The 24,807-nt window shown below is 51.4% G+C and overlaps 1 protein-coding gene across 9 annotated transcripts in view; it reads right to left on the reverse strand.

Moving 5' to 3' along the window:
* Window positions 1-24,807, reverse strand: part of ARSG (arylsulfatase G) — a 92,173-nt gene that overhangs the window by 42,940 nt on the left and 24,426 nt on the right. For all 9 annotated transcript variants that reach the window (XR_009463790.1, XR_009463789.1, XR_009463786.1 and 6 more), the window contains 3 exons: window positions 12,662-12,782; window positions 1,786-1,876; window positions 95-421 (listed from right to left, as the gene is read on the reverse strand). Coding sequence is in view for 2 of the 9 variants with exons in the window: in XM_059732034.1 (XP_059588017.1) it covers window positions 99-421; window positions 1,786-1,876; window positions 12,662-12,782 (535 nt within the window). In the remaining 7 variants the exon portion in view is untranslated. The remainder of the gene's footprint in view (window positions 1-94; window positions 422-1,785; window positions 1,877-12,661; window positions 12,783-24,807) is intronic.

Here is a 24,807-nt window from a genome sequence, read left to right on the forward strand (position 1 = left end):
ATCAATGCCACCCCTTCCCTGCAACACTAACCCTTGGAGGCAACATCAGCCAATCTACCGGCACCATTAGAAAAGGGACAGATTGAACTAATACCTGATTAAGCCTGAGAGTGTGTTGACTGCGTAGTCCCGCTGTGGTCTGGGTTGCGGCAAGGTTGGCATCGGCAGACTACATGCTGTGGATTGCAGCAGGGCGTCGCAGCCGGGTTGCGGGAGTAATCGGCCGTAGACACGTTGTCTGTTGCAATATCCTGCAGAATGTCGGCGAAAGCCCTGTTTACTGCAGGAAACACAGCCTGGTACTCGCTGGACTTCGTATCCAAAGGCTCCTGCTCCTGGGCGTCGCGCTCCAGATTAAACATGAGTGGTGGGTCATGATGCTCCTCCAGCCCAATGCTCCCATCACAAGCTTTTGCTCCCCCTGAAACAAAACCACAACAACATGTTCCAGGGGCCATGGGACCCTGCTGCAGGGTCATTCCTCGCCAGCTGTGCTAGACTCGCAAGGGGATGTCACAAGTGGCAGGTAGCTCTCCAAGGAAGGGTCCTGGATGAGACAGAACTACAGCAAACAAGCTGATCGGAGGCAAGGAACTAAGTAGGACACACCTCTCATCCCTAGCCCAGTTCCCACACTGCTGGGCTTTGTGTAACCAGCTGGAAGCAGAAAGCAAACCCCTTTTCATGTGGAGCTAGGCTAGGAAACGCAGACGTTTCCTAGGGTACAGCTGCACCATGGCAGAAGCTGCCATAAGAGCCTCTCCAGCTCTCTGGGGACGGTGCTAGCACAAGCAATCCATGAAGTGACTTGCTCCATGATTTAGCAAAGGCCTTGCCTGAAAGGCTTCAGTAAGTACAGCTCTGAAACTCAGTGGTGGGTCAGAAACTCCAGCTGGGCTTCAAATCCTTCAATGCAGTGGCCTTCGGGTTTGCAGGGGCGGACCCCAGGATGATGTGGTGGTGAAACGATGGTTTTGGAAAGCTCTACGCACAAGGGAAACATAGCAAGGTGTCCTGGGGGCTGGAGTCTGGGTTGCTGTAAAAAGGAAGAGCAAAGCAAAAAGGGAAAATACGAGGTACACCAGCATAGCCATGAGGCTGCTCAGGTTAAACATCAATGCGGGGAGGCCAGATACTGGCTCTGACCGGAGAAGCTGTCACCCACCAGGTGCTGTGGATGGAGGCAGGCCCAGCAGGTCTGAGGCTGAGTGAGGGACCCACTTCGGTCAGCCACCCTCTGAGGGGAAATGGATGTGAGCTCCCACCAAGCACCGAGGGAAACAGCACTCCCTAGACTGCTGGGGTTTCTCATCAACAGCCTTCATCTTCACCTATTTTTGAAATGCCTCTGGCTGTCCCCTTCCCATAGCTTCATTTCCAGACATCGCCAGGACTGGCAATAGCGACCAGTGGAGCAATGGCACCAGCAACAGCACTGTGGCAAAAAGTCAGCAGGATACTCAAGCACCTGTCTGCCTTTGAGCATGTCTGTCGAAGTCAGGGGTCTGCGTGCCTTGCTGAGTCTGCGCGGGAGCTGCCCGTGCTCTGCAAGGCGTCCGTAGCTCTGGAGCCTGCATCCCACTTTCACTGCAAAACTGTTTCAAAGGCCACCTTTGCGGTGCACAGCCTACCTCCTTTGCTCAGCCATCAGCAAATGCAGGAGAGATGCTTCTGGGAGGCGGCAGCTCATTGTCTGGATCTGTTCTTGTACTGGGTTTTTAACCTTCTCCAAAGAAGCTGGGACTCTGGCTATGGGCCTGTCTAAATGTGGACCAGACACTCTACCTGTCGTGTAGAAAGCCTTGTACTGAGCCAGCCGTAGTGCTTTTATCTCTCCGTCCTTTCCAGCCGCTCCGCTGTTGGGGTGGAACAATGTCTAAAGGGAAACGAGAAGGCAGCAGGTGAGCGAGGACCAAACTGATCTTCCCCTGACCTGAGCTCTGACCCATTCCCCCCTACAAACCCGTGCAGAGACACCCATTCTGCTTCCCCCACAACAGCCAGTCTTGCGGACCAAGCCTCTTGTAGAAGAAAAGCTCTGCCAAAAGACCCCTAGGCATTAAGGCTGGGGGAAAGGAAGAGCCATTGATGCTCCTCAGCTGTGACCCCCCCGGACCTCAGAGCACGGTGTGGTTACTATTGGGCCGTAGCAAATCTGCCTGTTGGCTTTGTTGTTACCATACTCTTCCCTCTTGCTTTTGAGCCTCCTCTCCTTGAACATCATCCTGTTCCTCGAGGCAGAGCCCAATTCCCTCCCCAAGATACACTGGGGAAATGTGATCATCCGGGTCACCTGTTCATAATGATCCCTCTTGTTTTTCCAGCTCATTGTTAAGCAGCAGTGAGTACCCTTCTTAAAAGCTGCTTCGAATGAGGGAGTTCCCTGCCATGGGTGGCAATGCCCTTCTATTGCTCTAAGCAATGATTTCGTAGACATTAGGGCTGGAAGGGACCCCGCGAGATAATGAGGAAGCACAAAGGTGTGACACAGTCAGTGGGTTTCATAGACATATGGGGCTGGAAGGGACCTCGTGACACAATGAGGTGTGACACAGTCAGCGAGAGCAAAGTCTGCACTGTGCCTGAGCACTGCGGGTGCACAGCATTATTTCTGCTTGCCTGAAACACGGCGAGTGCTAACAGAAACCCTGCTCTGTCCCTTCCTCAACCCGGCCGCGCCAGTTTCCGCACACCGCTGCGCAACCCAGCTTGGCTCTGCCCTATAAGGCCAACCACATTGCATTTTCCCATCAGATGCCAGCTCTGCTGCAAGGATCTGGAGTGAAAACAGTGGCTGGACTGAGAGTTAGGAGCCTTGTTAAGGGCTCAGGCTTTTCAGCAGGGAGCGGGCAGTGCCTTTTGGGAGCTGGCAAACACACTGTGATTTGCACGGAGGTGCCTATATTCCCCTGCTATCATTTCCCCCCCACCGGAGAAAGCCAGACAGTGCAGCAGCATGCCAGCAAGACTTGCAGGTCACTCCTCTCCTGCTATTATTACAGCTGAGTTAGTGGCAGGGACATCTGAGAGATCCTGACGGTTATCCGAGGCCAGCAAGCAGGCCACGAGTTCACAATGACTTCATGTCTCTTGTCAAGCGGAGGTTGTGCTCGGCGTTTGGGCAGTGCAACAGCACAGTTCATCTCCTCTGACTCACCCGCTTTGTCCTAAGGACTCTCCCTTCGTGAGCAGTGAGAGCCCTGCGGAGGGGAGCTAGGACGACGGGGTGGGGTTGATTATGTCTCAGCCAAAATCTGACACCCTCCGTCTGTACAAGACGATCCCCCGGGGCCCAAGATAGAGTTGCAGAGAAAGTGAACCCGTGCTTCTGGGGGCTTGTCTCTCCATGAATATCTCCTTGGATCACCGCTGCTCCATATGAGGCTGAATCACAAGAGGTTCCCTCCCTGGGAAGCAGTTAAAATGATTCATAAAGTTTCCACTGGGCTAAAAATGAGAAACATCTGCTGAGGTGGTAGACAGCTGCCTGGTCAAGTTTAGCAACAGCATTCACAGCTGATCAGCGATACGGTTACTTAGCAGGTGTCCCAGCCTGCAGCCTCTGGACCATACAGGCTAGCACGCCCAGGCAAATATTATCTGTGCCTTCAACTACATCCAAGTGCAAACCCCACCCAAGAACAGCTTTGCCTTTCATTTTTCCCCTGCGGAGGAAAGACTAGGGCCGTCTTTACTCATTAGTGGGCAGTGGAAAATAAAGCAGAGGCTCGGTCAGACTGTGCAGCATCCAGCCAGCGTGTCGACATCCGTTCATCCCTTTGCAAAGGCCCTTGTGTCCCAGCCAGAGCGTCTTTGATGGAGCTAGCAACCATCCCAAAGGTCAACAGGGCTATAATAGTTCAACAGGGCATCTCTCCTCTTGCATCCCAAAATAGCAGGAGGAGCCAACACTGCAGTGCCTTAGAAAGGCATTAGCACCAGGGACCTTCCTCTGAGCGCGTGCTGTACTGCACACATGGCGTTTTCCTGACGGGACACACAAAGTTCTTTGGGTAAATGTGATATCTTTTATTAGACCAACTAAATAGTTGGAAAATATTGTTCCAACAATTGCAAGCTGTTGGGCACAAGCGCCCTTCTTCAGGCATATCGAGAGTCTGCTGGGGAAATGCGAGCTCTCCTGGGTAGAACAGAAAACCCTCGGAGAAGTGACCTCTCTGTTGGAGAAGCTTCCAAATAAAGCTCAAAGGCCTGATAAGCAGGGATCCTGGTTTTCTCTGATAAAAAAAATCCCCAACTTTCAATTAAAAAAAAAAAAATTAAGCCAAAATCCACATTTTTCTATGATCAAAATGACATGCCACTAATATATAGATATATATATAGTAGTGTTGCATTTCGATCATAGAAAAATATAGATTTTGGCTTACTTTTTTTTTAACTGAACATTGTTTTTTTGGTTTTTATCAGAGAAAACCAGGATCCCTCCATACACAAATCGACCGCACAATTTCCAGCAGCGTTCATCCATACATCTCAAGCACTAGACTGGGTACTCGCGCTGCCCCGTGAAGTGAGGAAGTGTCCAGATGCCATTTTACACGTGAGACTCGAGCCCAGAGACCGAAGCAGTGTTACAGAGATGCGGCTAAGTTCTGCTCTCCGTTACTGCAACTCGAACCTGTGGGGTTTGCACAGCTGAGAGTGAGAGCAGATACTTCATTTCCGTGGTTGTAAAACGCTCCGGTGATTTATGGCCGCTGGAGTGCATGGGGTGACGCAGAGAACACATAAAAAGATTTTTAAAAAGAGAAGCCAAGCAAACCAGAGGACTTCTGACCCACATCTGCATCCTCTTCGATGTGGGAACAAAATAGAGGGTGAGAGCAAGGAGACAGCATGAGAAGTCAAAATCCCCTGCTCAGCAGCTCTCCAGAAAGGATCGATGGGGAGGGGGAGATCCAGACTCTCCATCCAGCTGTCTTCGGCTTTCGGTCAGGGGTTGCAATAAATCCAGCCGGGAGCAGCCTCGCTGCATTTCGGGTTGGTTGCAGGATGAATGCACCCCATGCCCTACGGGTTGGCCTTCTCCCCTGTGCAGTTCCCCAAAGTTCAAGAAGGCTGAGTTTGCATGGACGCTGCGGGAGCAGACGGTCTGCCGGTTGTACCCCTTCCAGGTAGCACTTGATATTACTGCACGTGCCAATGCAAAGCCCCTCCACCAGCTGTTAATGAGGTTCACCAGCTGGTGGAGGGGGCTTTGAGCGGGGACGATGAATAGAGACCCTTGCTTCTCCATTTGGACTCAGGCCTCTCCCCCTCTCTGCACCTCTTGGATGTGTCTGAGCCACCTTAGCTCCTAGCGAAAGGCCCGCAGCCCATTGCTCAATTGGGACCCTCTCTGGCTGCCTCAGTTGCAGCCATTTGGGCCCCAACCTTATTATTACATAGAGATGTCAGTCCTCATTCAATCCCACGGTGCAAAACAGTTCACCAGGGCGTCGGAGGGGGTTGCATGCAGCGCGGTGTCACCAACATCCCTCCCAGGCTCCTGCTGTCCTGAGAGCTCGGTCAGGCAATGCAATGCTCCTGCAATACCCCTCCCTGCTTGCTTGCCTACCGCACCCAGAGACACGGGGGGCCTGTGGGTTGCTCCCGAGAGCTGGCAGCCCCCCAGCGCAGGGCTGGCTGAGCCATCACCAGCACTGGGGTTACCCGGTGTCCCTCTAGGTATGTCTCTGGTCCTTGTCACCATAGCATCCCGCCTGGCCAGGTCCCATCTGCAGAGCCTTCCAGCTCAACCGCTCCGGGGCAGAACAATTCCTCGCATTCAGCCCTCCTGGCCGAGGCAGCTCACGATTCGGCTAAGCTGTGCGAGGAATGCTGTTACCAGGAGAGCCGGGGAGCTCGGGCGCTGGAATGCCGATTAGTCCTGGCCTTTCACAGGCCCGAGCCTGTTTGGAGAAAAGGGGCTGGAAGCAGGGGGAGAGATGGGGGAGAAGCAGAAAAATATGTTGTTGATGAGTTGCTGCTTTTCTAGAAAACAGTGGAAGCACAGACGGACCCTCCGAAGGGTCCCGACAGCGCTCCGAGCTGTTTCCTCGGGGCAGCACAGCTCACGGAAACCCTTGTTTCCCAACTCACTCTGCCTTCCTCCGTTCCCGAACTCCAGCAGAGAGAGGGAGGGTCCTCAGCCCTTTGGAGAGGCCCCCAGAAGTATGTTGGCCACCAGACAGCGGTACGTAGGGAGAAGAAGACGATCAGATGGTTAGATGAGGCCCGTTATATCCCGGGAACATGTCACATCATCTAAAAATTCCCCCTGAGACTAGATTAGAGACTAGATTTACTGCTCCTGGTTCCTCTGAAAGCTTCTCGCCCAACTACAGACAAGAGATGCGGCGAGGAGAACATATCAAACGAAAGGGTAGCAATATCAAACATATCAAAGGGAAGGGTAACAAAACCAAGGAATCTTGTCTGCAAAATAAAAGACACATTTTTGTGCTTTACTACGTAAGGAGCCTGCAGAATTTGCTGTCATAAAGAGGGGTCAAAAAAGATGAGATGTTTGAATCAAATAAGCAGTCAGAGTAACGTGATCTTAGGTACGGTACAGATCTATAAGGGATATAAACCCTCCTGCTTTCAGCTATCAGTTAACACCAATGGCCTGAGGCCAGACTGAGAGTCCTCCTAGTAGAATGGCATTGTACAATTGTTTTCATACAATCATAGAAAATGAGGGGTGGAAGGACGTTGGGAGGTCACATCTAGTCCAACCCCCTGCTCAAAGCAGGACCAGCCCCAACTCCATCATCCCAACCAAGGCTTTGTCTACCTGGGTCTTAAAATCCTCCAAGGATGGAGAGTCCACCACCGCTCTGGGTCACCTGTTCCAGTGTATCGCTACTCTCCTAGTGAGAAAATTTTTCCTAACATCCAACCTGAACTTCCCTTGCTGCAACCTGAGCCCATTGCTCCTTGTTCTGTCACCTGCCCCCACTGAGATCAGTCCAGCTCCATGCTCTTTGCAACCCCCCTACAGATAGTTCAAAGTTGCTATTAAATCCCCCCTCAGTCTTCTCTCCTCTAGAATAAATAAGCCCAGTTCCCTCTGCCTCTCTTGCAACACCTTCCTGCTAGGACTGGACACTGCCAGAGACTAGATACTGGATGAGACGGACCACTGGCCCTGCACAGCTAGGCAAAAGTTAGGCAAGTTTGCTCCTAGCATTTGTCTGCCTTTAATTCAAAGAATGCTCCCTATGTGAATAACACTAACAAATAGCTGTAACCTTCACAAACTAGTCTCTGCTCTCAAGATGCCAGCCACTACAGTGGCTTTCTTGCATTCGAAGTTTCTAAGGCTCACCGTGGAAAGTGCCCCCTATTTAAACCAAGACTGAAGCCGCTGCCCTGATCATATCCGAGAAGGGTCCCCCGTGTATGATGGTAGCTTAATACAGAAAGCCAGAACCGCCAGGCAAATATTTAACTAATTATAAGGATAGCAAAGCACTGGCACAAACCACCTCCCGATGTTGGGAAATCTCCTTTGCTGAAGGCTTATAAGAACAGGTTAGACAAACAAGGTATACTTGAGCCTGCTTCAGGTCGCCTTCCTGCTGTACAGTGCTCTTACTGTAAATTCAGATACAACTATCTAATTTAATTCTCCTCCATAACACTTCCCGGTGGTGTCTGTTCATTTTTAAGTCTTGTTTACTGAATTCCCTTTGATGCCTCTTGAATTTCTAAACAGCTATTCCTACTTGATGCACTGGCATCTTTTTGATATCCCAAGACTCTCCGTCTGTGTTATCTGCCAAGACAAGAGCCAATTAAAAATCCAAACATTCATGAAGCAGGCTGAGCATGGCATATACAGTACTAGGTTAGAAAAAGCGGATAGTTCTCTTAGAAATTTGAAACGCTTTTGGTTTTCTTCCATTTCCCATTTATTTTTGCAGCTTTGCCATTCAATAATGGAACTAAACAAATTGAGCTTTTGAAAACTTTCCAGTGAAAAGTTGGGTTTTGATAAAATACATGGTTGTTTTTTTAATCCTGTTGGGGGTTCTTTAGGGGGGGAATTAAAAAAAAAAGAAAGAAAAAATTAATTAAAAATATTTTTTTTCCTGTAAAATGTTCATGTGCACTAAGGCCACTTTCCACGGCCACATCCACGGGGAGTCTTGAACTGAAAATCAATATTACATTTATGCTCCCTTTAAGGTCCCTGTAAACTAAACTACTATTTTAGTGGCCTTAGTATAAGCAATTATCATAGTCAGTGGGTCTAATGCCCTGTTTAAAGTTTGACCTGGCAGGCGCCTATACATGAGCACAGAGGCCCAATCCATCGAGTCTGCTGGAGCATGGCAATCGCCGCACTCCAGCAGCCTCCTGCGTCATGTGTATCAGCGCCCCCATGCTTGAAAATGGCAGCAGAGGCACTTTAACTAAAACTCGTTGAACGAGCATTACTTCAAGCACCCCGCTGCCATTTCCAAGCGCAGGGACGCTGATACAGGACACGCCGTGGCACTTTAATTAGAGCAACTCTCTGAGCCGCGCTGAAGTGCCACTCCTCCTCGCCAGTCCCCTGAAGCATGTGTCAAAGTGCCCTACCTGTCCCTGAGGTCGTGCTGTTTTATCTACAGCAGTATGAAGCAAGTGGCACAGCTAGGGCACTGCTATGTCAGTATAAAGGCAGTATGGTTTTAATCCTGCACTGGAAGAAGATAAACTTTACCAGTAGGCAACCTCCTAAGCGTTGTGCCTTAATGCAATCCTTACTGCATAAGTGACTCCATTGTATTGAGGCCTGCCTGTGAAAGGTGCCAGAGAACTGCAAAGTCTCTGCCATGCATGTTGCCTGCCACCTGTCTGCTGGTGGGTGACTTTGCTATTTAAAAAAGGGAGCTGCTTCCTTTTCGTTTGGGATAAAGGTGCCTACTACACTTGTATACCTGAGCAAGCAAGCTGGCATTAGGAACACACTCCTCCGACGTGCAACTAATGACACGGGCGTGTTTGTCTGACACTTTCACTATGGTTTATTTTCACTGTAAGCAGTCCAGGCCCTAGCACCATCACAGGTTGTACCAGACAGCAGTGAGTAGGGCTGGACCTGAAAGCAAGGTTACCTAAGTGATATAATGCACGGAGATCTACAGGTCTTGCAACCAGCCTCCTGAAGGGAAATAAAACAAAACCAAAAAAAACCCCAACCCCAGCTGTCAAAGCTATGCATAAATCAGATGGTGCAAATAAAGGGATTGCTTTAGAGAAGATCTGTGTCAAGGCAAACCCTGCAACATCAAAGGGAGGTTTTGCTATTACCAGCTCACAAGCACCTGATTAAAGGGAGCGCATTCCCATAGCCAAGTACAGTGTGCGGCTGTCTGCTTCCAAGCAGGGAGGTGCTGAAGAACGAGCTATCAGCTGTCCAGCACGGGAGTGTTGGGAAACACAAGGCCAAGTGATTGCTGACATGCACAAGTGCTCTCATTAGAATATAACGCAATGACTTTAAGGTGTGGTGCTACTTTCACAGAGGAAGTTATTTTTTCCCCTCTGCAGGGTGTAGCACACAGCAGACCAGTTGTATCCAGCTGGCCAGGAAAACTCAGGTCCCTGCTGGATTGAGTGCAAGAAGCCAGACAACTTCAAACACATCTGATGGGCTGCCTGCTGTTCTGTGGTTCGGTCCAGGAAGCACCAGCAACATCCTGGAGGCAGAAAGTGCGCTCAGTCAGACACCACCGCTTGCCGGTTCCCGGGGCAAGGAGCTGAACCCCAAAGCAGCTGAGAGGCTGACCTTATTGTGGCTAGAAGCAGCAAGGAAGAATTGCCCAAACCTAGGGAAAAGCTAGCCTTCCTGGGCTTCATTTACTCCCAAGGATACTTCGGGAGCGAGTGTTCACAACACCCATTTGAGCCATCAGAAAGACAACGTGACCACTGCATCCCCAACTCCACGGGGGGAGAAACAGTCTCGCTAGGACAGTGCTGGGAACCCCTCTCACTGACATATGGCCAGGAGAAAGCGCTGGGGAAAACCTCGCGCAGGCAAGGAAGACAGGAGAGGAGACCCAACAGGGCTTTTTCTCTCCCAAATACTTTGAACCCTGGAAGATCTCTCAGGAACACAAGTGGTTTTCAACCACTTAAAGAGTGGGTGATTGCAGGCAGGGCAGATGCGAGCTCTGGTGGGGTGAATAGAAGACGGTCGAACTACATCAGGACCTGAGGCAGGTGCACAGGACTTGCAGCTGTTATGAAAATCTAGCATTTAAAGTCAATGTGCAACATGCTTCTTTGAATGCCAGCACTCCAGGAAGCCCACGACTGCCCGGTGCCCACACATCGCGGTGCCCGGTATTGTCTCTGGCCCCTGGTGCCTTTGTGGGTGGCCCATCTTCTGTTTCTTCTTTGCAATGTGCAGCCTGTTCTTTCCTTTCCTTATATATCGGGCATGCACTGTGGGAAGACACCACAATAAGGCTAGGAAGTTCTGCTAGCCAAGCCCTCGCCCATGCCTGCCTCTCATGGCTACTACAATTCTTGGGAAGGGGGTTGGGAAGATCAGTCGTGAGAACCACCACTACAGATGGGTAGCGCTCCTGAGATAATGGTGTCAACAGTGACCATGCCTGGCCGACCTTTTATTTCATTGTCATGAACTGATTATACCTTGCTCTCTAGCAAGGATCATGGCTCACTTCCTTGGATCACCTGGCAAGGACAGCACACAAGGCAATGGGGGTGTCCTTGGTTTCTCCTGCACCTTTCCTGTGGCATGCTGCAGCCTTTGAGGCTTTCAGTCTTTTGCCCCAGAGATCTGAGGTTTGTTATAGGGTTTTTTTTGGGGGGTGTATGGGGAGAGAGGGATGGAAAACACATTTTTGTAGACTCTTCTGCACTGAGTGCCTATTACATGGCTGCTTGCGACTGCAGGGGATTTGACTCAGTGATCCAAATAGCCTGTTCCAGTCCTACGCTCCCATAACAGGGTTAATCAGAAAGCATGAAGCCACATGAGCTTTCGCCTGTCCTCTCCACTCCTACTGTTTACCTACGGGCTCATAAAAGGGCTCCATAAACAGAATTCAATACCAACAAAGCTCCAACAGGCTCCGAAAGCAAATGAGAAATCCCCACGGGCCGGGTTGAGATGAGCGCAGGAGGGTGGACTTTTAAACCTTGTCGGTGGGATTCCCATGAATGGCTATAAGAGCTGTGTGCCAAACTCCTGAGCAATGCTAAAAAAATGCGTTCCTGCAATGACTGTCTTACAAACTACACGAGGAGCTGCTAGCCATTCAGGCAGACCGCAAACTGCAGCCAGGGGCCTTGACATGTTGAGCACGAACATGTTTGAGGCCCAGCTCAGCCAGAAAGCGGGGTGAATCATATCCCTGTGTGTCCAGACAAGCAAGGCTTGCGCAGCCCGCTCCAAGTGCATGGGAATCTTTTAACACTGAGACGAGCGCCCAGTGGGTGATGAGCATGGGGAAAATTGCAACCACTGAGGCAGGGGGCTCATCACTAGGCCTCTGCTGCGGAAGGTGCAGGGAGACAGATCTGACAGGTGAATTGCCATGCAAAGCCCAAGAGCGAACTGTGCCGAGTCCTGATCCTCAGACTCTCTCGGGCAGCGCCGATCAACTCCAGCCACGCACAGAGCCAAGGACAGGCCCACCACCCCCCGGAGCAAGGTGGAATTTGTTCTGCAATCCCAGATTTACAGGGTGCATGCACGTGTTCACCAGGTGGCTTGGCACCCGGGCCCTGAGTGTGCAAAACGGCTTCTTGCCCTGCCCCACCTACACACTCCTTCTGTGATACAATGGTCAAGTGAGGAAATAGCAGAGGAGGTCACAGAGATCCCAATCGTGGTACAGATCATTTGCAACAGTCCCCTCGCTGACTATGAAGCATGGTCCAATGGTCAAGACAACTGCATCAGAATTCAAAGCCTCTGCGTCAGATCCAACTGACTTAAAACCAAAGCTGGATCCTGGCGAAGCTCAGAGCTGGATGGTGAAAGCGGATCCTTTAAGCCAAGCAGTGATGCAAACCCCTTGCCAGCCACACACACACTATCATTTCCCACTAGTAACCAGGCAATGGTTGAGCACAGATACTGGGATTGTAACCTGCTAAGTCTATGTAAGGTCTCAATCAGCATTTCGCAACCCGTGGGTCACAACCCAAAAGAGGGTCGCAAGCATATATGAAAGGGTCTTAAACAAACTTTAAAGATGGATCAATAAACTTAAACAATGGATTATCCTTTAAAGGAGAAAAATACTGGAAACCATGGCTTTTCCCTTGGAGGCTGGCAGAGTTGCAGCCTGCAAAGGGCTGCTTGGGGCCACCCATGCCCCACACGCCCCCTGCCCCACACACCCACCCCTCGCCCCACACACTGGAGGTCGGGGGCAGTGGGTTGGGAGTGAGGGGCACTGAGTCAGGACTGGCCATTGATTTTTACTAATGGGTTCTGGTACAAAAAAGGTTGAGAACCACTGGTTTAAGTAATGTCCCAGTTTAAGCACCAGCAACCTGTCTGTAGCAATGCCTATCATGAGTGCCCCCAGGGTGAAACTAGAAGAAGGGAAGATGCAAGCAGCTACCTCTGCGAGGGTATCAGGATTCATCTAAATGGGGAAAGGGGGCTGCTACCTACTTTGTGTCCATTGTGCGATTGCCCAAAGAGGACGTCAGACACATCCAGGCCATCGAAGCGTCTGTGGGGAGGGAGGGCTGCATTTGCCAGGGACACTACGGTGGGGAAAATGTCCAACGTGCTAGAAGAAAGAGGTTGGTTTCATTAGAAAAATGGACACAACTGTCTGGATAAGTCCCCTCCACACCCCCAACTTGAAGCCTGCTCCTCAGACAGCCCAGTCCTCACATGCCAGCCAGTGCAGCCTGGGCTGGGGTGTGCTGGGAACCTGGACTGCCCGATGCACTACGTTTGCTAGCACACTTTTGGGATGGTATCAACACCATGTGCATGAGACATTTGTAATGATGACCCTCCCTCCAGAAGGAAAAGAACTGGCTCCCTGGACTCTGCCTCCAGAGACAGGGGGACTCATCCACCTTTCCTACACAGATGCACTGAGACAGCAGGCATCAAAACAGGCCAGAGCTCCTGAGAAACCTGGAGTCTATCTTCAGGACATATTCAGCCTCCCCATCAGCAGCACATCCAAGCACCTTGCTGCCATCTATGAATCTATCTATGCACAACTTGAGAAAGAGTTGGGGAAACATAGGCAGGAACCAGGGGCTGGACTCACCCAAGGTCTGAGGTGAAGACCCTGCTTGGTTTTGTGTTTCTACAATGCCCAGCAGAGCAGGACCTGGTCCTACTACTGTATTCAAAGCCACCCTAGCACCAGTGCCCGGCCCACAGCTCCCCTCCCAGCCTGTATAGGTGGGCAGCTCCTGCTAAGAAAGGATGGAGCAGCACTGCAGGTGCAGAGCTGTCTTGCATGCTCCAGGGTCCCCACAGAAGACAACACTGGCCAGGGATCCTGCACTGCAGGTTGGCCTCAGGAGCCTGCCCAAAGTCCCCATAGAAAGCAATGGGTCACCCTCTAAGGAGACCATTACTTTTTCCATTCAGCCATAGCAGAGCTTATACTCCTGGGAAAATGTGCTCTAGCTACTGCATCACGCAGCAGATGTGAAGCCAGAATGGAAAATGCTCAGTGCACTTATCCCAAAGAGCCTGTCAGCATTTCCACCATAATCCTGTCCTTTCAGGGGCTTACAGCTGCACCACAAAAATTGCTGCAGGCTCATTCTGGGTTACTCCACGAACGCTGAGGCTGTGCTACAGGCATGACAACCCGAGCAGAGTGCATGACCCTGCTTCCTGCCTCTCAGGCTTTGCAGCAGAGTGACACGACGGGCCCAGAATGGAAGGGGGGAGTTTCTGCCTCGAGGCTTCGGCACTGTCCACTTGCCATGGCTTACAGACCAACCACAACCAGGATGCTCCTGCATGAACACATAGCAAGCAGCGACCCCGGGAAGTCTTCCCGGCTCCAGGAGGCCACAAACCCGAACAGACGGATCGAGGAACTGGGAATCAGAAACTGACTTCCTTTGCCACTGATTTACAGTGCAGTCTTGGTGAAGTCACTTTAACTTTCTGGGCCAAATTCCCCAACATGGGCAGGCACAACCCCAGGGAGATGAGCAGCATCCCTGTTTCCCGTTATCTAGCCCTCCCTTTAGCATCTGCATTCCCCACTTTAATCCTGCTCCACCACACAAGCATGAATGGACTCCAGTGAGTGCCAAGTAGGATTCCCACATCCCCTATGGCGGAGCAGCACAGTGCCCTGCTCCTGTGTGCACAAGGTGATTCGAGGCTGCCACAACAAGCTATGTCCCAGATTTGGTGACAGGTATGCCCACCTGCAAAGCCCCCTCCCCTGCACACAAGAAACAGAGCATCGGCCCGGGTATGTGACATTTCCCAGAGCACACCATCCCACATGGACCATGTGCACGGACAGAGGAGAAACATTCCCGGTGGAAGGGCACTGAGACGGCTGGGCTGGGCTGGCCTGGCCAAACACAGGCTGCGAGGGGACACGGTGGCCCTCTGGGAGTAAACACCAGCAAGAGAGAATGAGCACCGAGCTATTTAAACTAGAGGGCAATGCTGGCGCAAGGACAAATGGGGATCAACTGCTCTGGGTAAATTTAGTTTGGAAATGCAAAGAAGGTTTGTAAACATCAGGGTCATGAAGTTCTGGAATAGCCTCCCCCAGGAAGAGGAGGGGGAGATGGGCCAAAAGCCCTGGCTGGTGTTAGGATGGAGCCTGAGTCGAGAAGGGGGAACCTATGCCCTGGTACCTACAACAGCAGAGCACGGGACACTGACCCACCAAGTGCCCTCAAAGCACTTGGAGAGTTGTGGATAAGGGCTCAGCAGATCCTCTGGATCTGGTTCAACATCTGCACCGGGGTTTTTAAGGCAGCCCAGGGGGCTCAGGGACAGCTGAAGGGCCCAGCCACCACTCTGCGAACTGCAGCACCTCCAGCAAGCGGGCTGGGGAACGCAGCTGGCAGTGGGCTCCCAGCAGCGGTACCAGCAGGTGCCATGTACAGGTGCCAGGCTGGCCGCCAGCGTGGCTCAGCAGAGAGGACACACCTCCTCCGGTAGCAGCCTCCTCCTCACCGGCTGTAAAGGTCACTAATAACAATAGGAAAGTATAAGAGAGAGCCCCGCCTGCGGTGCGTGCTGCCCTGGCCATGGTCCCAATGTGCCAAGGCTCTCTCTGCAGGCCCTTTGCACACCCTCATCCCCAGCCCTGCCGTTCAGCATCAGTTCTCTACTACTGGAAAAGCAGGTAAAGTCTCTGCCTCAGCCAGAGTTCACAAGCACACAGTGGAGCCTCTCAAGGGAGAGACTTCCTCTTGTCTTGCAAACCCTCAGGCATGGTGACAGAGAGGAATCCCCCTGCTTTAGGAAGTAAAGCTTAGATACGAGCACAGAGGGAAGCAAGGGGGCATGTTATGCTGCAATACAAGCCCCCGTGGCAGGAGCTCCGAGTTCCTCCTGTGGGGACTGGTTTAGCATGTGCCTTTGCGACCCCATCCTGACACGCTACCGCTCACCTGCTGCAGGGGAGGGCTGAGTTTGCAGCCCACAGCTACAAAACTCATCTGAGAAACAGGGCAAGGACAGGGCAGTTTGCTCAGGCCAAGCTCTGTGCTGCCACAGCTACACGATTAGCTTAATGCAGCTGGCTGGTTTAAACCCATCTCGGGTGCCACCACCCAAGCCGCAGTTTCCGCACTGTAGAGATGCCAACAAAGCCGGTGCTTCAAGGTGCAAGGTGCCAGCAGACCACCTAGCCCTGCACTCCTGACTTAGTCACCTTCCCTGCTAACGCTGACGAGCAAAACTGGAAGTCAATGGGAGTTTTTCCTGAGAAAATGCTTCTGGCCCAAACCCACGGTTATTACCCTGCATACAGTGCATGTTGCATCAGCTGGAAGAGGAAAAACATGAAGGTTCCTGCTTCAATCCGTTTGGGGTTAGCTGCTAAGAGACTGAGAAATCAAACAACAAACAACGGCGAGAAGGGCTGCAAGGCAGGCTCGTTGGAAGGTCGCCCTCATGGAGACAGGCCGGTCGGTTAGGCAAGCAGGGAGATTGCTAAGCTGGCTCCAAACCGGCAGCGATCCTGTTCGATTCCCCCCAGGCGACGGTGCTCCGGTCCGCCTCTCTGCTTTGAGGCACGCTTGAGGAAGTCCATATGCTCAGCAGAGAGCATTTGCTAATCCGCACCCCAGTCCCCTAGGGACTGAAACACCCAGGCAGCTGCAGGGACTCAGAGCAATCTCAAACCACTGTATGAAAGCCAGTTTGAAGCAGCTGCCAAGGCCACTGGATGCAGAGACACAGGAAAGGACCCCAGGGAAGTGAGAGAGAGGTGTGCATTGGACCCTGCGGCAGTGTTTGTGGTGTTTTGAAAGCTCAAAGCAAAAGGTCAGTGAAACAACCATAGGTCGCGTGTCCTGGTCGTGGCCCCAGTTTTGCAAAGGGACCTTCAGAGCCTCACAGGCAGGTCCTTGTGCAAAATTAGACCCCTCCCTGAAGAGCGTAGCATCCAAGACAAGGGTCCAGGAGGCTTGTCTGGAAACCGCACCCCTCAGGGCTACTCCCCAACCCAACACACTGGTTTGTGATGCTCACACAGAAGCCAAGCCTTGGGTTTATAACTCTCCTGCCTATGTACGATCTTGTGGTCCCAGCTGCTGCTGTCCGTCTCTTTCCCCACCCACTCTGCAAGTAGTGTCCTCTACAACTGGCTCTGGATCAAGAAGACCCATCTGAAAACTGTCCAGGAGATCACGTTCCAGCATCCCTTGCAGCTATGAAACCCTGATGTCTCACGCTGTGATATAACCTTTGATGACAAGTCATCCTTCCTGTCAAGGTTCCAGATCTTCCGTCCTAAACACAAGAGCTCTTTCTCCGTTGGTGTCTCGGGGTCAAGACCAAGGCAATAAGGATATGTTCTCTCCCCTGCTTGTCAAAGGGAGGAAAGACCAAAGACTATCGTCAAATGTTACACAGCTATGCTGGCTAGGTCACCGTTGTTAAAAAATGGATGCACTGTAGAGTAAAAGATTTGCATTTAATACTACAGCTCTTCCACTGAGTTCTCTTTGTCAGATTGACAGTGTTTATTCTCAAGCATTCCCCATAAAGATAAAAGACAGTTCCTCGTCCCTGGGACAGGAATGTCCAAAGCACACAACCCACTTCCTTGTGTTACGATCGAACGCAAAAGTTCCTGACCATGTAATGCAGTGGTGGCAAAAATCTCCATGGGGTAACACGCATTGGCCCTGTGGAAAAATACATAAAACATCTGGCTTCTTAAAATCCACCCTTCCAAAAAACATGTGAAGGCAGATATGATGCAAGAACATGGGAGTCAGATGGAAATCTAATGTTGAAAGGAGAAGTAGCTTTGGCTACACAGCAAAAAGCAGCAAGAGAACTGCTGGTAAAAAAAGTCGCTCCAACTTCCTGTTGAGAAACAGTCACCATTCTGACTACAGACACTTCTCCCAGCTTGTTGGAAGACAAGCCGTGGGATGAATGCTTCATAAGATCAAAGCAGCAAAGCCAGAAGAAACTGGCAAGTGCCGTAGAGGATGCTCTGACCAAGTCTTTCTAAGAGTCTACCTTCAACCACATTTTGCTGAGTATGGTACAACACACAGACTCTGTAACACTGAAGAACTATTAAGCAAGACATGCCCTTGCCTTCAAAAAAATCCCAGAGGAGCTTTACTCAGCACACATCACTTTGCCATGCAGTGTTGACAGAAAAGGGGAAGGCAGATACACTGAGCTGTCAGTGCTCCCCAGCCTCCTCTGCCTCCTGCCTCTCGCCTGCCATGACTTGATGTTGATATATATATGTTTAGGGGAGATTCCCTCCACAGGCCAGGATAGCCTCTTCTTTGGTGCTTTAGGGCTATAATTGTGGCCTCCTGCTGCCCCCGTAGCCAAGCCCATGTCTCGCAGGTGGCCCAATTGCCCACTGTGGGGGATCTCTCAGTTCCAAATCAACTCTGGGTCCCTCAGACCCAAACCCTTGTCCAGACTTCAGCTTTCTCATTTCATCCTGCGGCACAGGAATGAGCATCAGCCTTTTTATTTGGCTAAGCCCCCTCAGCCCAGGTCCACTGCCACGGACCCTGGGTTCCTGGGCCCCAGCTCCACACATCTCTTAACCAAAGCTGATCTCACAAATTTGGAGCATCCCTGGCACCCTGCTCCATGGCCTCCAGACCTCCCCTACAGCCACAGCCTGGGCCTCTGGTCTTACACTTGAATGCGTAGAAGAAAACCAGGACACAACAGATTAACCATCTGGTTATAACTCATCTACAAGCCCCTAAGGACTCTAATGACTGTCAACCTCATAAGAAGCTGCCTTGATTCCTCCTCTGCCCAGGATACCGCCTTTTCCCTGTCACTCAGCTCTGCCTTCCACTCCTTTCCCTATTACCTGCAGGCATGAACTGCCAGTCCAGCTCAAAGACTGGGCTTATTTATAGCCCAGCCCTGCCCCTTCTGGTCAACTGGCCACTGCCTCTGAAGATGGGACCAGGTGTTCCTGCTCAAACTGTTTGGCTCTTCTTACCCCACAGCCCTCCTCAGCTTCTTAGCAGTTCCAGGGCTTGGAGCTTGAGTCTGTGATGGTGCCATTTGCTGCAGCTGTCTGTTCCCACAAGCTACAGCAGTCTGGTTTACCTGGGGACCCCTCCACCCTTTCCTATTCCTCTGTGGGTGCATCTACATGTGCACATTTACTGCACAGTAACTGAGAATTACCGCGCAGTATGGGCGTGCGTCTACACATGCACGCCTGTACTGCACAGTAAATATGGCGACTTATGCTGCCTTGATGCAGGTATCAAATTTATGCCCAGTTACTGCACAGTAATGCACGTGTAGACACCTTACTGCATAGCAACACTGTGTGTGTAGCCCAACTTGGGACTAACCTGCGCTTGTAGATGTTGGCCTAAACCCACTTACTGCACAGTAAATTGGATATAAATTCATGTATAGACGTGTCCTGTGTGTAGTTAAAGGGGTTGAGGTTCCTTTTCAGAGCATGCTCTTCTTCAGCCACCTATTTCAGTGCTCTATTTTTTTTTTATCAGTGAGATCGGTCAAGACACTGAAGCAGGACTGAATCATTACATCTGTTAAGCAGAGCAGTCCCCATAGTTCCAGTAGATGCAAGTCTGCACTGGCACAAGGGAGGCACGAGTATGTGCAAAATGTCTACAAGATACAGCATTTCCCAGTTAGGTGCTGACCTGCTTTCCAGGACTGTGCACCCATTCACTATAGTCCTCCATCAACCCTAAGTCAGCAGGGCTGTCCCAAACATGATTACACAGAGGAAAATCAGGGTTAACCTTTATGAACCAGGCCCATGGAGTCAATATTGGAGAAGAAGCTGGAGGAACTGCACTGAGCAGACATCTTAGGGCTGGCCTCAGGGCCTTTATATATTCTGGAAACCTCCTGCTCCTGGGGGATGAGCCAATCATGTTTGTGCCCCTTGTTATACAATCTCAGCGTGTGTGTGACCTGATTGGCTTCTGAGTCACTCGGCTGCTCCAGGTGAGTCATCCTAGAGGGCGCTTCAACAGCAGAAGGCATCACCCAGGAAGGGCCCGACCCCACAGGGTTTATGCAAACAAAGATCCTGCACCACTGTGAATGACAGATATACAGAAACTGTAGGATCAGCTCCTTAAGAGATTACACTCCACATCATCTTCTAAATGTCACCCGTGCGCCCAAGCCTTTCCATCTCATCACTGAGCTGGGAGAAGTGGGGGCAACCATCCTCAACAAGGATTCCCAGTTGCGCACAACTGATTTCTTTCTCAGTCCCCACCCTAGGCTCCTGGGAACACTAGAGCCTAGGCAGTCATGACTGCAATGTCTTTAACCTGGCTGCTTTATGTAGAGGTGGACATTTTGCCTTTTCACACCCTCTGCCTTGCAGAGAGCACTTGAATCCACTGCTCACATTTCCACAGCCAGCGTGTCCCAACCAGGATGCAGATTCCTCCCCAGCGCTGTGCAGTGCTTGCTCTGTTGGCAGCGTGCAGACAGGTAGCTGGAGCACAGCCAGGTGATCACATATGCCATGCCCCTACCACAATGTCACCAGCCGTTCACACCTCCTGAGGTAGATATCCTGCCGTTTCCCTTCCTCCACGGCAATGATTACAGCAGAGGCCTCCAGCTCCTGCCTCTCTCCAGGTCCTACTGAAATCACAGCCAGCTGTGGGTGGGATGCTGCATCCCTCTCTCACCCTTATGCAATGGGCTCACTTACTGTCTTCACAGGAAAGAGGGAATCTGGACCAGGCAACAGCTGACATTTTCCAATGCATCTGTGTACTCCAAGTGCCCAAATCAAGTGAGCCACTTTATCACCAGCTTGGGATACCTGGATCTGGTCTTCAGACGTCCTTCTGAGTTCCCACTACTTCCCTCAAAATAAACCCTGTTGTGGTTCTGAGTAAGTGGTTTGTTCCTATCACCTTTTTCCTGATTTTCCCCCTTAAAAAGGCCCCTTCTCTCCTCCTCCTTCCTTTCTGCTGTGCTTGCTCCAGTCCTCGGTGGTGGTGGTTCACTGCAAACTCACCGCAGTCCCGTGTATCCCATTGCTTGCACCTTTGACGCCTCCCAAGCCTCCCTCCATGGGCAATCTGCTACACCTGTTCTGGGGGCTACAGTGTCCCAGGCTCCCAGGCTCCCAGCCTTGAACTGGCACTGACCGCGGATATCGAGTCCCACGACCCTGTGCCCAGTGCATTAGATGGGGCAACTACAAATGAGAAAGGCCCTGCTTTGCTGCACATTTCCTCACTGCTCCTGCTACCCCCACGCCTGCCCCTGCCCTTGGCCACCAGAGCACATCAGTGATGCTCACCAGAGTTGCACTACCATTTCCATTGCTCCAGGTTTGGCCCAGAGCAAAGCTGGTTAAAGATGACAGGCTGCCAACCCATCCCTTGTAATTTCCTGCCTCTGGTTGGCTTGTCACATGTTTGATCTTTATTAAATCTCCCTGGGGCTTGATCACTTGGAATTTCCTTGTCCGAGACAGACTCCACCTCGGCAGTTCTGGGTAAGCATCCAAAGTGCATTTGAGGCCACTTATGCTTTGTTCACCGCAGGCACCACGCAGGTAGGATCAACACCAGCTCCAGATACGTCAGAGAGCAGGAGATTACTGGATGCAGGCCAGGCTCTGCGCTCCCGTCAGTCCAGGAAGAGGGGACCCTCACATACGGCTGCAAAACTCGCACCGGACTGAAGGAGCTGCTCTGTGATCCTCCTTGCTGCCCCCAAGAAGGACAGTGGCTGTCACAGAGCAGTGCACAAAGCCGGACTCCTCTGGTGCTGTTTGCACCTGGGGGATTTCACCTTTACCTTATGATGGAGAGTCTGCAAGCACCTTCTGCTCCCTGTTCCTGCACCCGGCCTGTCTGCTCCACAACGCAGTACACCCTGGGACTCTGGCAGCCTCCTCAATGTGCTGCTGGCAAACCTGCTGGCCTGGACCCAGGCCAAGTCAAAGCAGCAGTGCGCTCTCTCCAGGTCACTGCAATGCACTGGATAATCACACCGTCAGCCAGCAGTAGGGGTTTTACACCGTTCCTGACTCAGGCTAGCCCTGGAGGATACTAAGTTCACATCAGACATAGCAGAACCTTTCTTTTACAACCACAAATGTCTTTCTCTAAAAAGCGGATTGCGACGGGTTATATAAGCCCCCAACAAAGAGTTCACGAGAGCAAATAGCTTCCCCAGCTGTGACTGAAGAATGAGCTGGAACCAGCTGTTCCAAAAGGCTGCAGGCAGGCAGCAGCAGGTGGGGAGGATACCAGAAGAAGTGCCACAGCTGCAGGCTGGGAGGAGGACTGAGGCCAGAGATGCCATCACATAGCAATTGCCAGGGATTATTACAGTGGTTCTCAATCTTGTTGGACTCAGGGCAACCTTCGTTACACTCAAAGCGCCCCTTGGAAAATGCCAGCTCTTAGTTTTCACTCGGTTTTTGACTATGGAAAAATAATCGTGCAATTTTGGGGAGTTAACACATCAAAATGATTTTAACACAATGGATTTCTATTTGAAATCTCTAGGTATATCTTGTGGATCAGATCTTGTGGATTCATGGTTGGGTCTGCTATCATCCTGTCTCTCCCGGGGACATGCTGCTGTGGAAATTGGGAAGTCTCTCCGGGAGTGTCTGCACTGCTTATGCAATGCTCTGGAGAGCACAACCTAATAGTGTTAACATTGCACGGCACCTTGCGGCACCATTGAAAGGATCCCAAGGTACCCCATGGTGCTGCCACACCCTGGCCGAGGATCACTGGATTATAAGAACAGCCCTTAACTGGCTATGGCAGGGCCCCAGAGTCAAAAGCCAGAGCAAAGAGCAGGCCTGGGTTCTCCTTCCCCCTTTCTGTCGCCTTTCAGCGACAGCCCTGAAACTATGGGCCAAGAAGGAAAGAGCTTCCTATCAAAGGAAGGGACCAGAGATCAGACATGCAGCCTCCTGGGGTTTGATTTGATCTTTCTGGTGCTCCCTAAGCAGCCAGACCTAGATGGTGCTGAAAGGAAGGGACAGAGGTGGCGATTCTGTTTCAAACCAGAACGGAGACAGCCATAGACATTGACTGTGGCCTCTAGCAAGGATCAACCCCAGGGATGCTGTGTCTCAGGGGTGCCCTGACAAGGTTCCCTTGCTGGGCCTCAGCAGAAGGACAAATGCCAGGGCTGCCCCTGCATTGCAGGAGATGAATGACCTAACCTTGTTTCTTTCTAGGACTAGGTCACAAAATGCTTAGATGCAGGAGTTAAGGTGGATGTCATCGACTTGGATTTTAAAAAGGCCTTTGATACAGCATTGCATCCCATTCTTATAAACCAATTAGGCGATTGTGGTGTAGATTTGCCACCCACGGTCAGGTGGGTGGAGAACTGGCTTATGGGGCGCGTGCAGGGGGAGGGTCGTTTTCGACCTGGAAACTGGAGTTCCCCAGGAGATTGGTCCTTGGCCCACTGCTGTTCAATATCTTCAGCAGTGACTTGGATGAAGGCATGTAAAGCTCACTGTCCATATTTGCAGACGACACCAAATTATGGGGCAAAGTAAACACCCTGGAAGGTAGGGAGCGGATTCAGGTGGATTTGGACAGGTTGGAAAAGTGGGCAGAACAGAACAGGATGCAGTTTAACAAAGATGAGTGCAAAGTGTTACATCTAGGGAGGAGGAATCACCAACATGCTTATAGGCTGGGAGGTGACCTTCTCAGCAGCACAGCAGCAGAAAGGGATCTCGGAGTCAGAGTTGACTCCAAAATGAACACGAGTCGTCAGTGTGACGAAGGGATGAGCAAAGCCAACCTCACTCTTTCATGCATTACCAGGTGCATCACGAGCAGGTGCAGGGAGGTGATGCTCCCCCTCTATGCGACACTGGTCAGGCTGCAGTTGGAGTACTGCATCCAGTTCTGGGCGCCGCACTTCAGAAGGGATGTGGATAACCTTGAGAGGGTCCAGAGGAAGGCTACTTGTAGGGTTATGGGCCTACAGGTAAGATCCTACAAGGAGAGATTGAAGGACCTGAATCTCTTCAGCCTCCACAATATAAGGCTGAGAGGGGATCTTGTACCTGTCTACAAATTCATCGGGGGGGCAGCAAGGAATAGGGGACACTCTGTTTACCAGGGTGCCCCTTGGGGTTACTAGGAACAATGGCCATAAACTGACGGAAAACAGATTTAGGTTGGACATTAGGACAAATGTCTTTATGGTGAGGGTTGCCAGAATCTGGAATGGGCTTCCAAGGGAGGTGATGCTCTCCTCTACCTTGGGGGTCTTCAAGAAGAGGCTGGACAAGCACCTGGCTGGGATCATCTGACCCCAGCGCTCTTTCCTGCCCAGGCCAGGGGGTTGAACTCGATGACCTACTGAGGTCCCTTCCAACCCTACCAACCATGACATCTATGACCTGCAGCCCTTCACCGTGTGTCATTCAGGATCTAACTGAGTGTCCAGCATGGGGCCAGACAGAAGTGTCTGCCCAAATGCACCCTGGCATGGAGCCTGCCTTCTCCTTCCTCCAAGCAAAAAAGTTATCTGTCAGGACCGTGCAGAGGCAGGGGAGGGCTGTGCTTCTTGGGGGATGCTCTGCAGAGCATTGCAGAGGCAGGGCAGACACTCCCTGAGAGACCCCAGTGTGGAGAGACCCCCCAGTCTGCACAGCAGCATGTCCCCAGGAGAGGCATGGTGACAGCAGGCAGCCAGGAAACTGCGAGCATGGACCTCTCTTCTAGGAGAAATTGGAGACGTTCCAGCTGAGCCTCCTTGCAAACCAAAAGCAGAACCCACCATTTGAACCAGGCTTTCCCACAGCCGCTGCACCCGCTCTGCACAGTCATTCACAAACCACAAGCCCTGCACTTGGAGACGGAACATCGTCATCTCTTAATTAATGGGAAGCACTCAGACATTGTGAGGAGAGATAAATGTTCCTAGAGCCCTTCAAGCATATCCACCCGGTGCACAAAAAAGGCTTTCAAACACTTATTTGCTGAATCATTAAATCCCACAGGACTGAGCAGGCTAAAGTACAGAGTCTTGCAACAAGGCTTTAGATAACCAACAAGAGTCATTAGTGCTTAAATTAAGATAATCCTCTTATTTGCAAAGTTGCATTTATCACTTGT

The sequence above is a fragment of the Alligator mississippiensis genome, chromosome 8 (assembly GCF_030867095.1).
Source record: "Alligator mississippiensis isolate rAllMis1 chromosome 8, rAllMis1, whole genome shotgun sequence".
Taxonomy (NCBI): domain Eukaryota; kingdom Metazoa; phylum Chordata; order Crocodylia; family Alligatoridae; genus Alligator; species Alligator mississippiensis.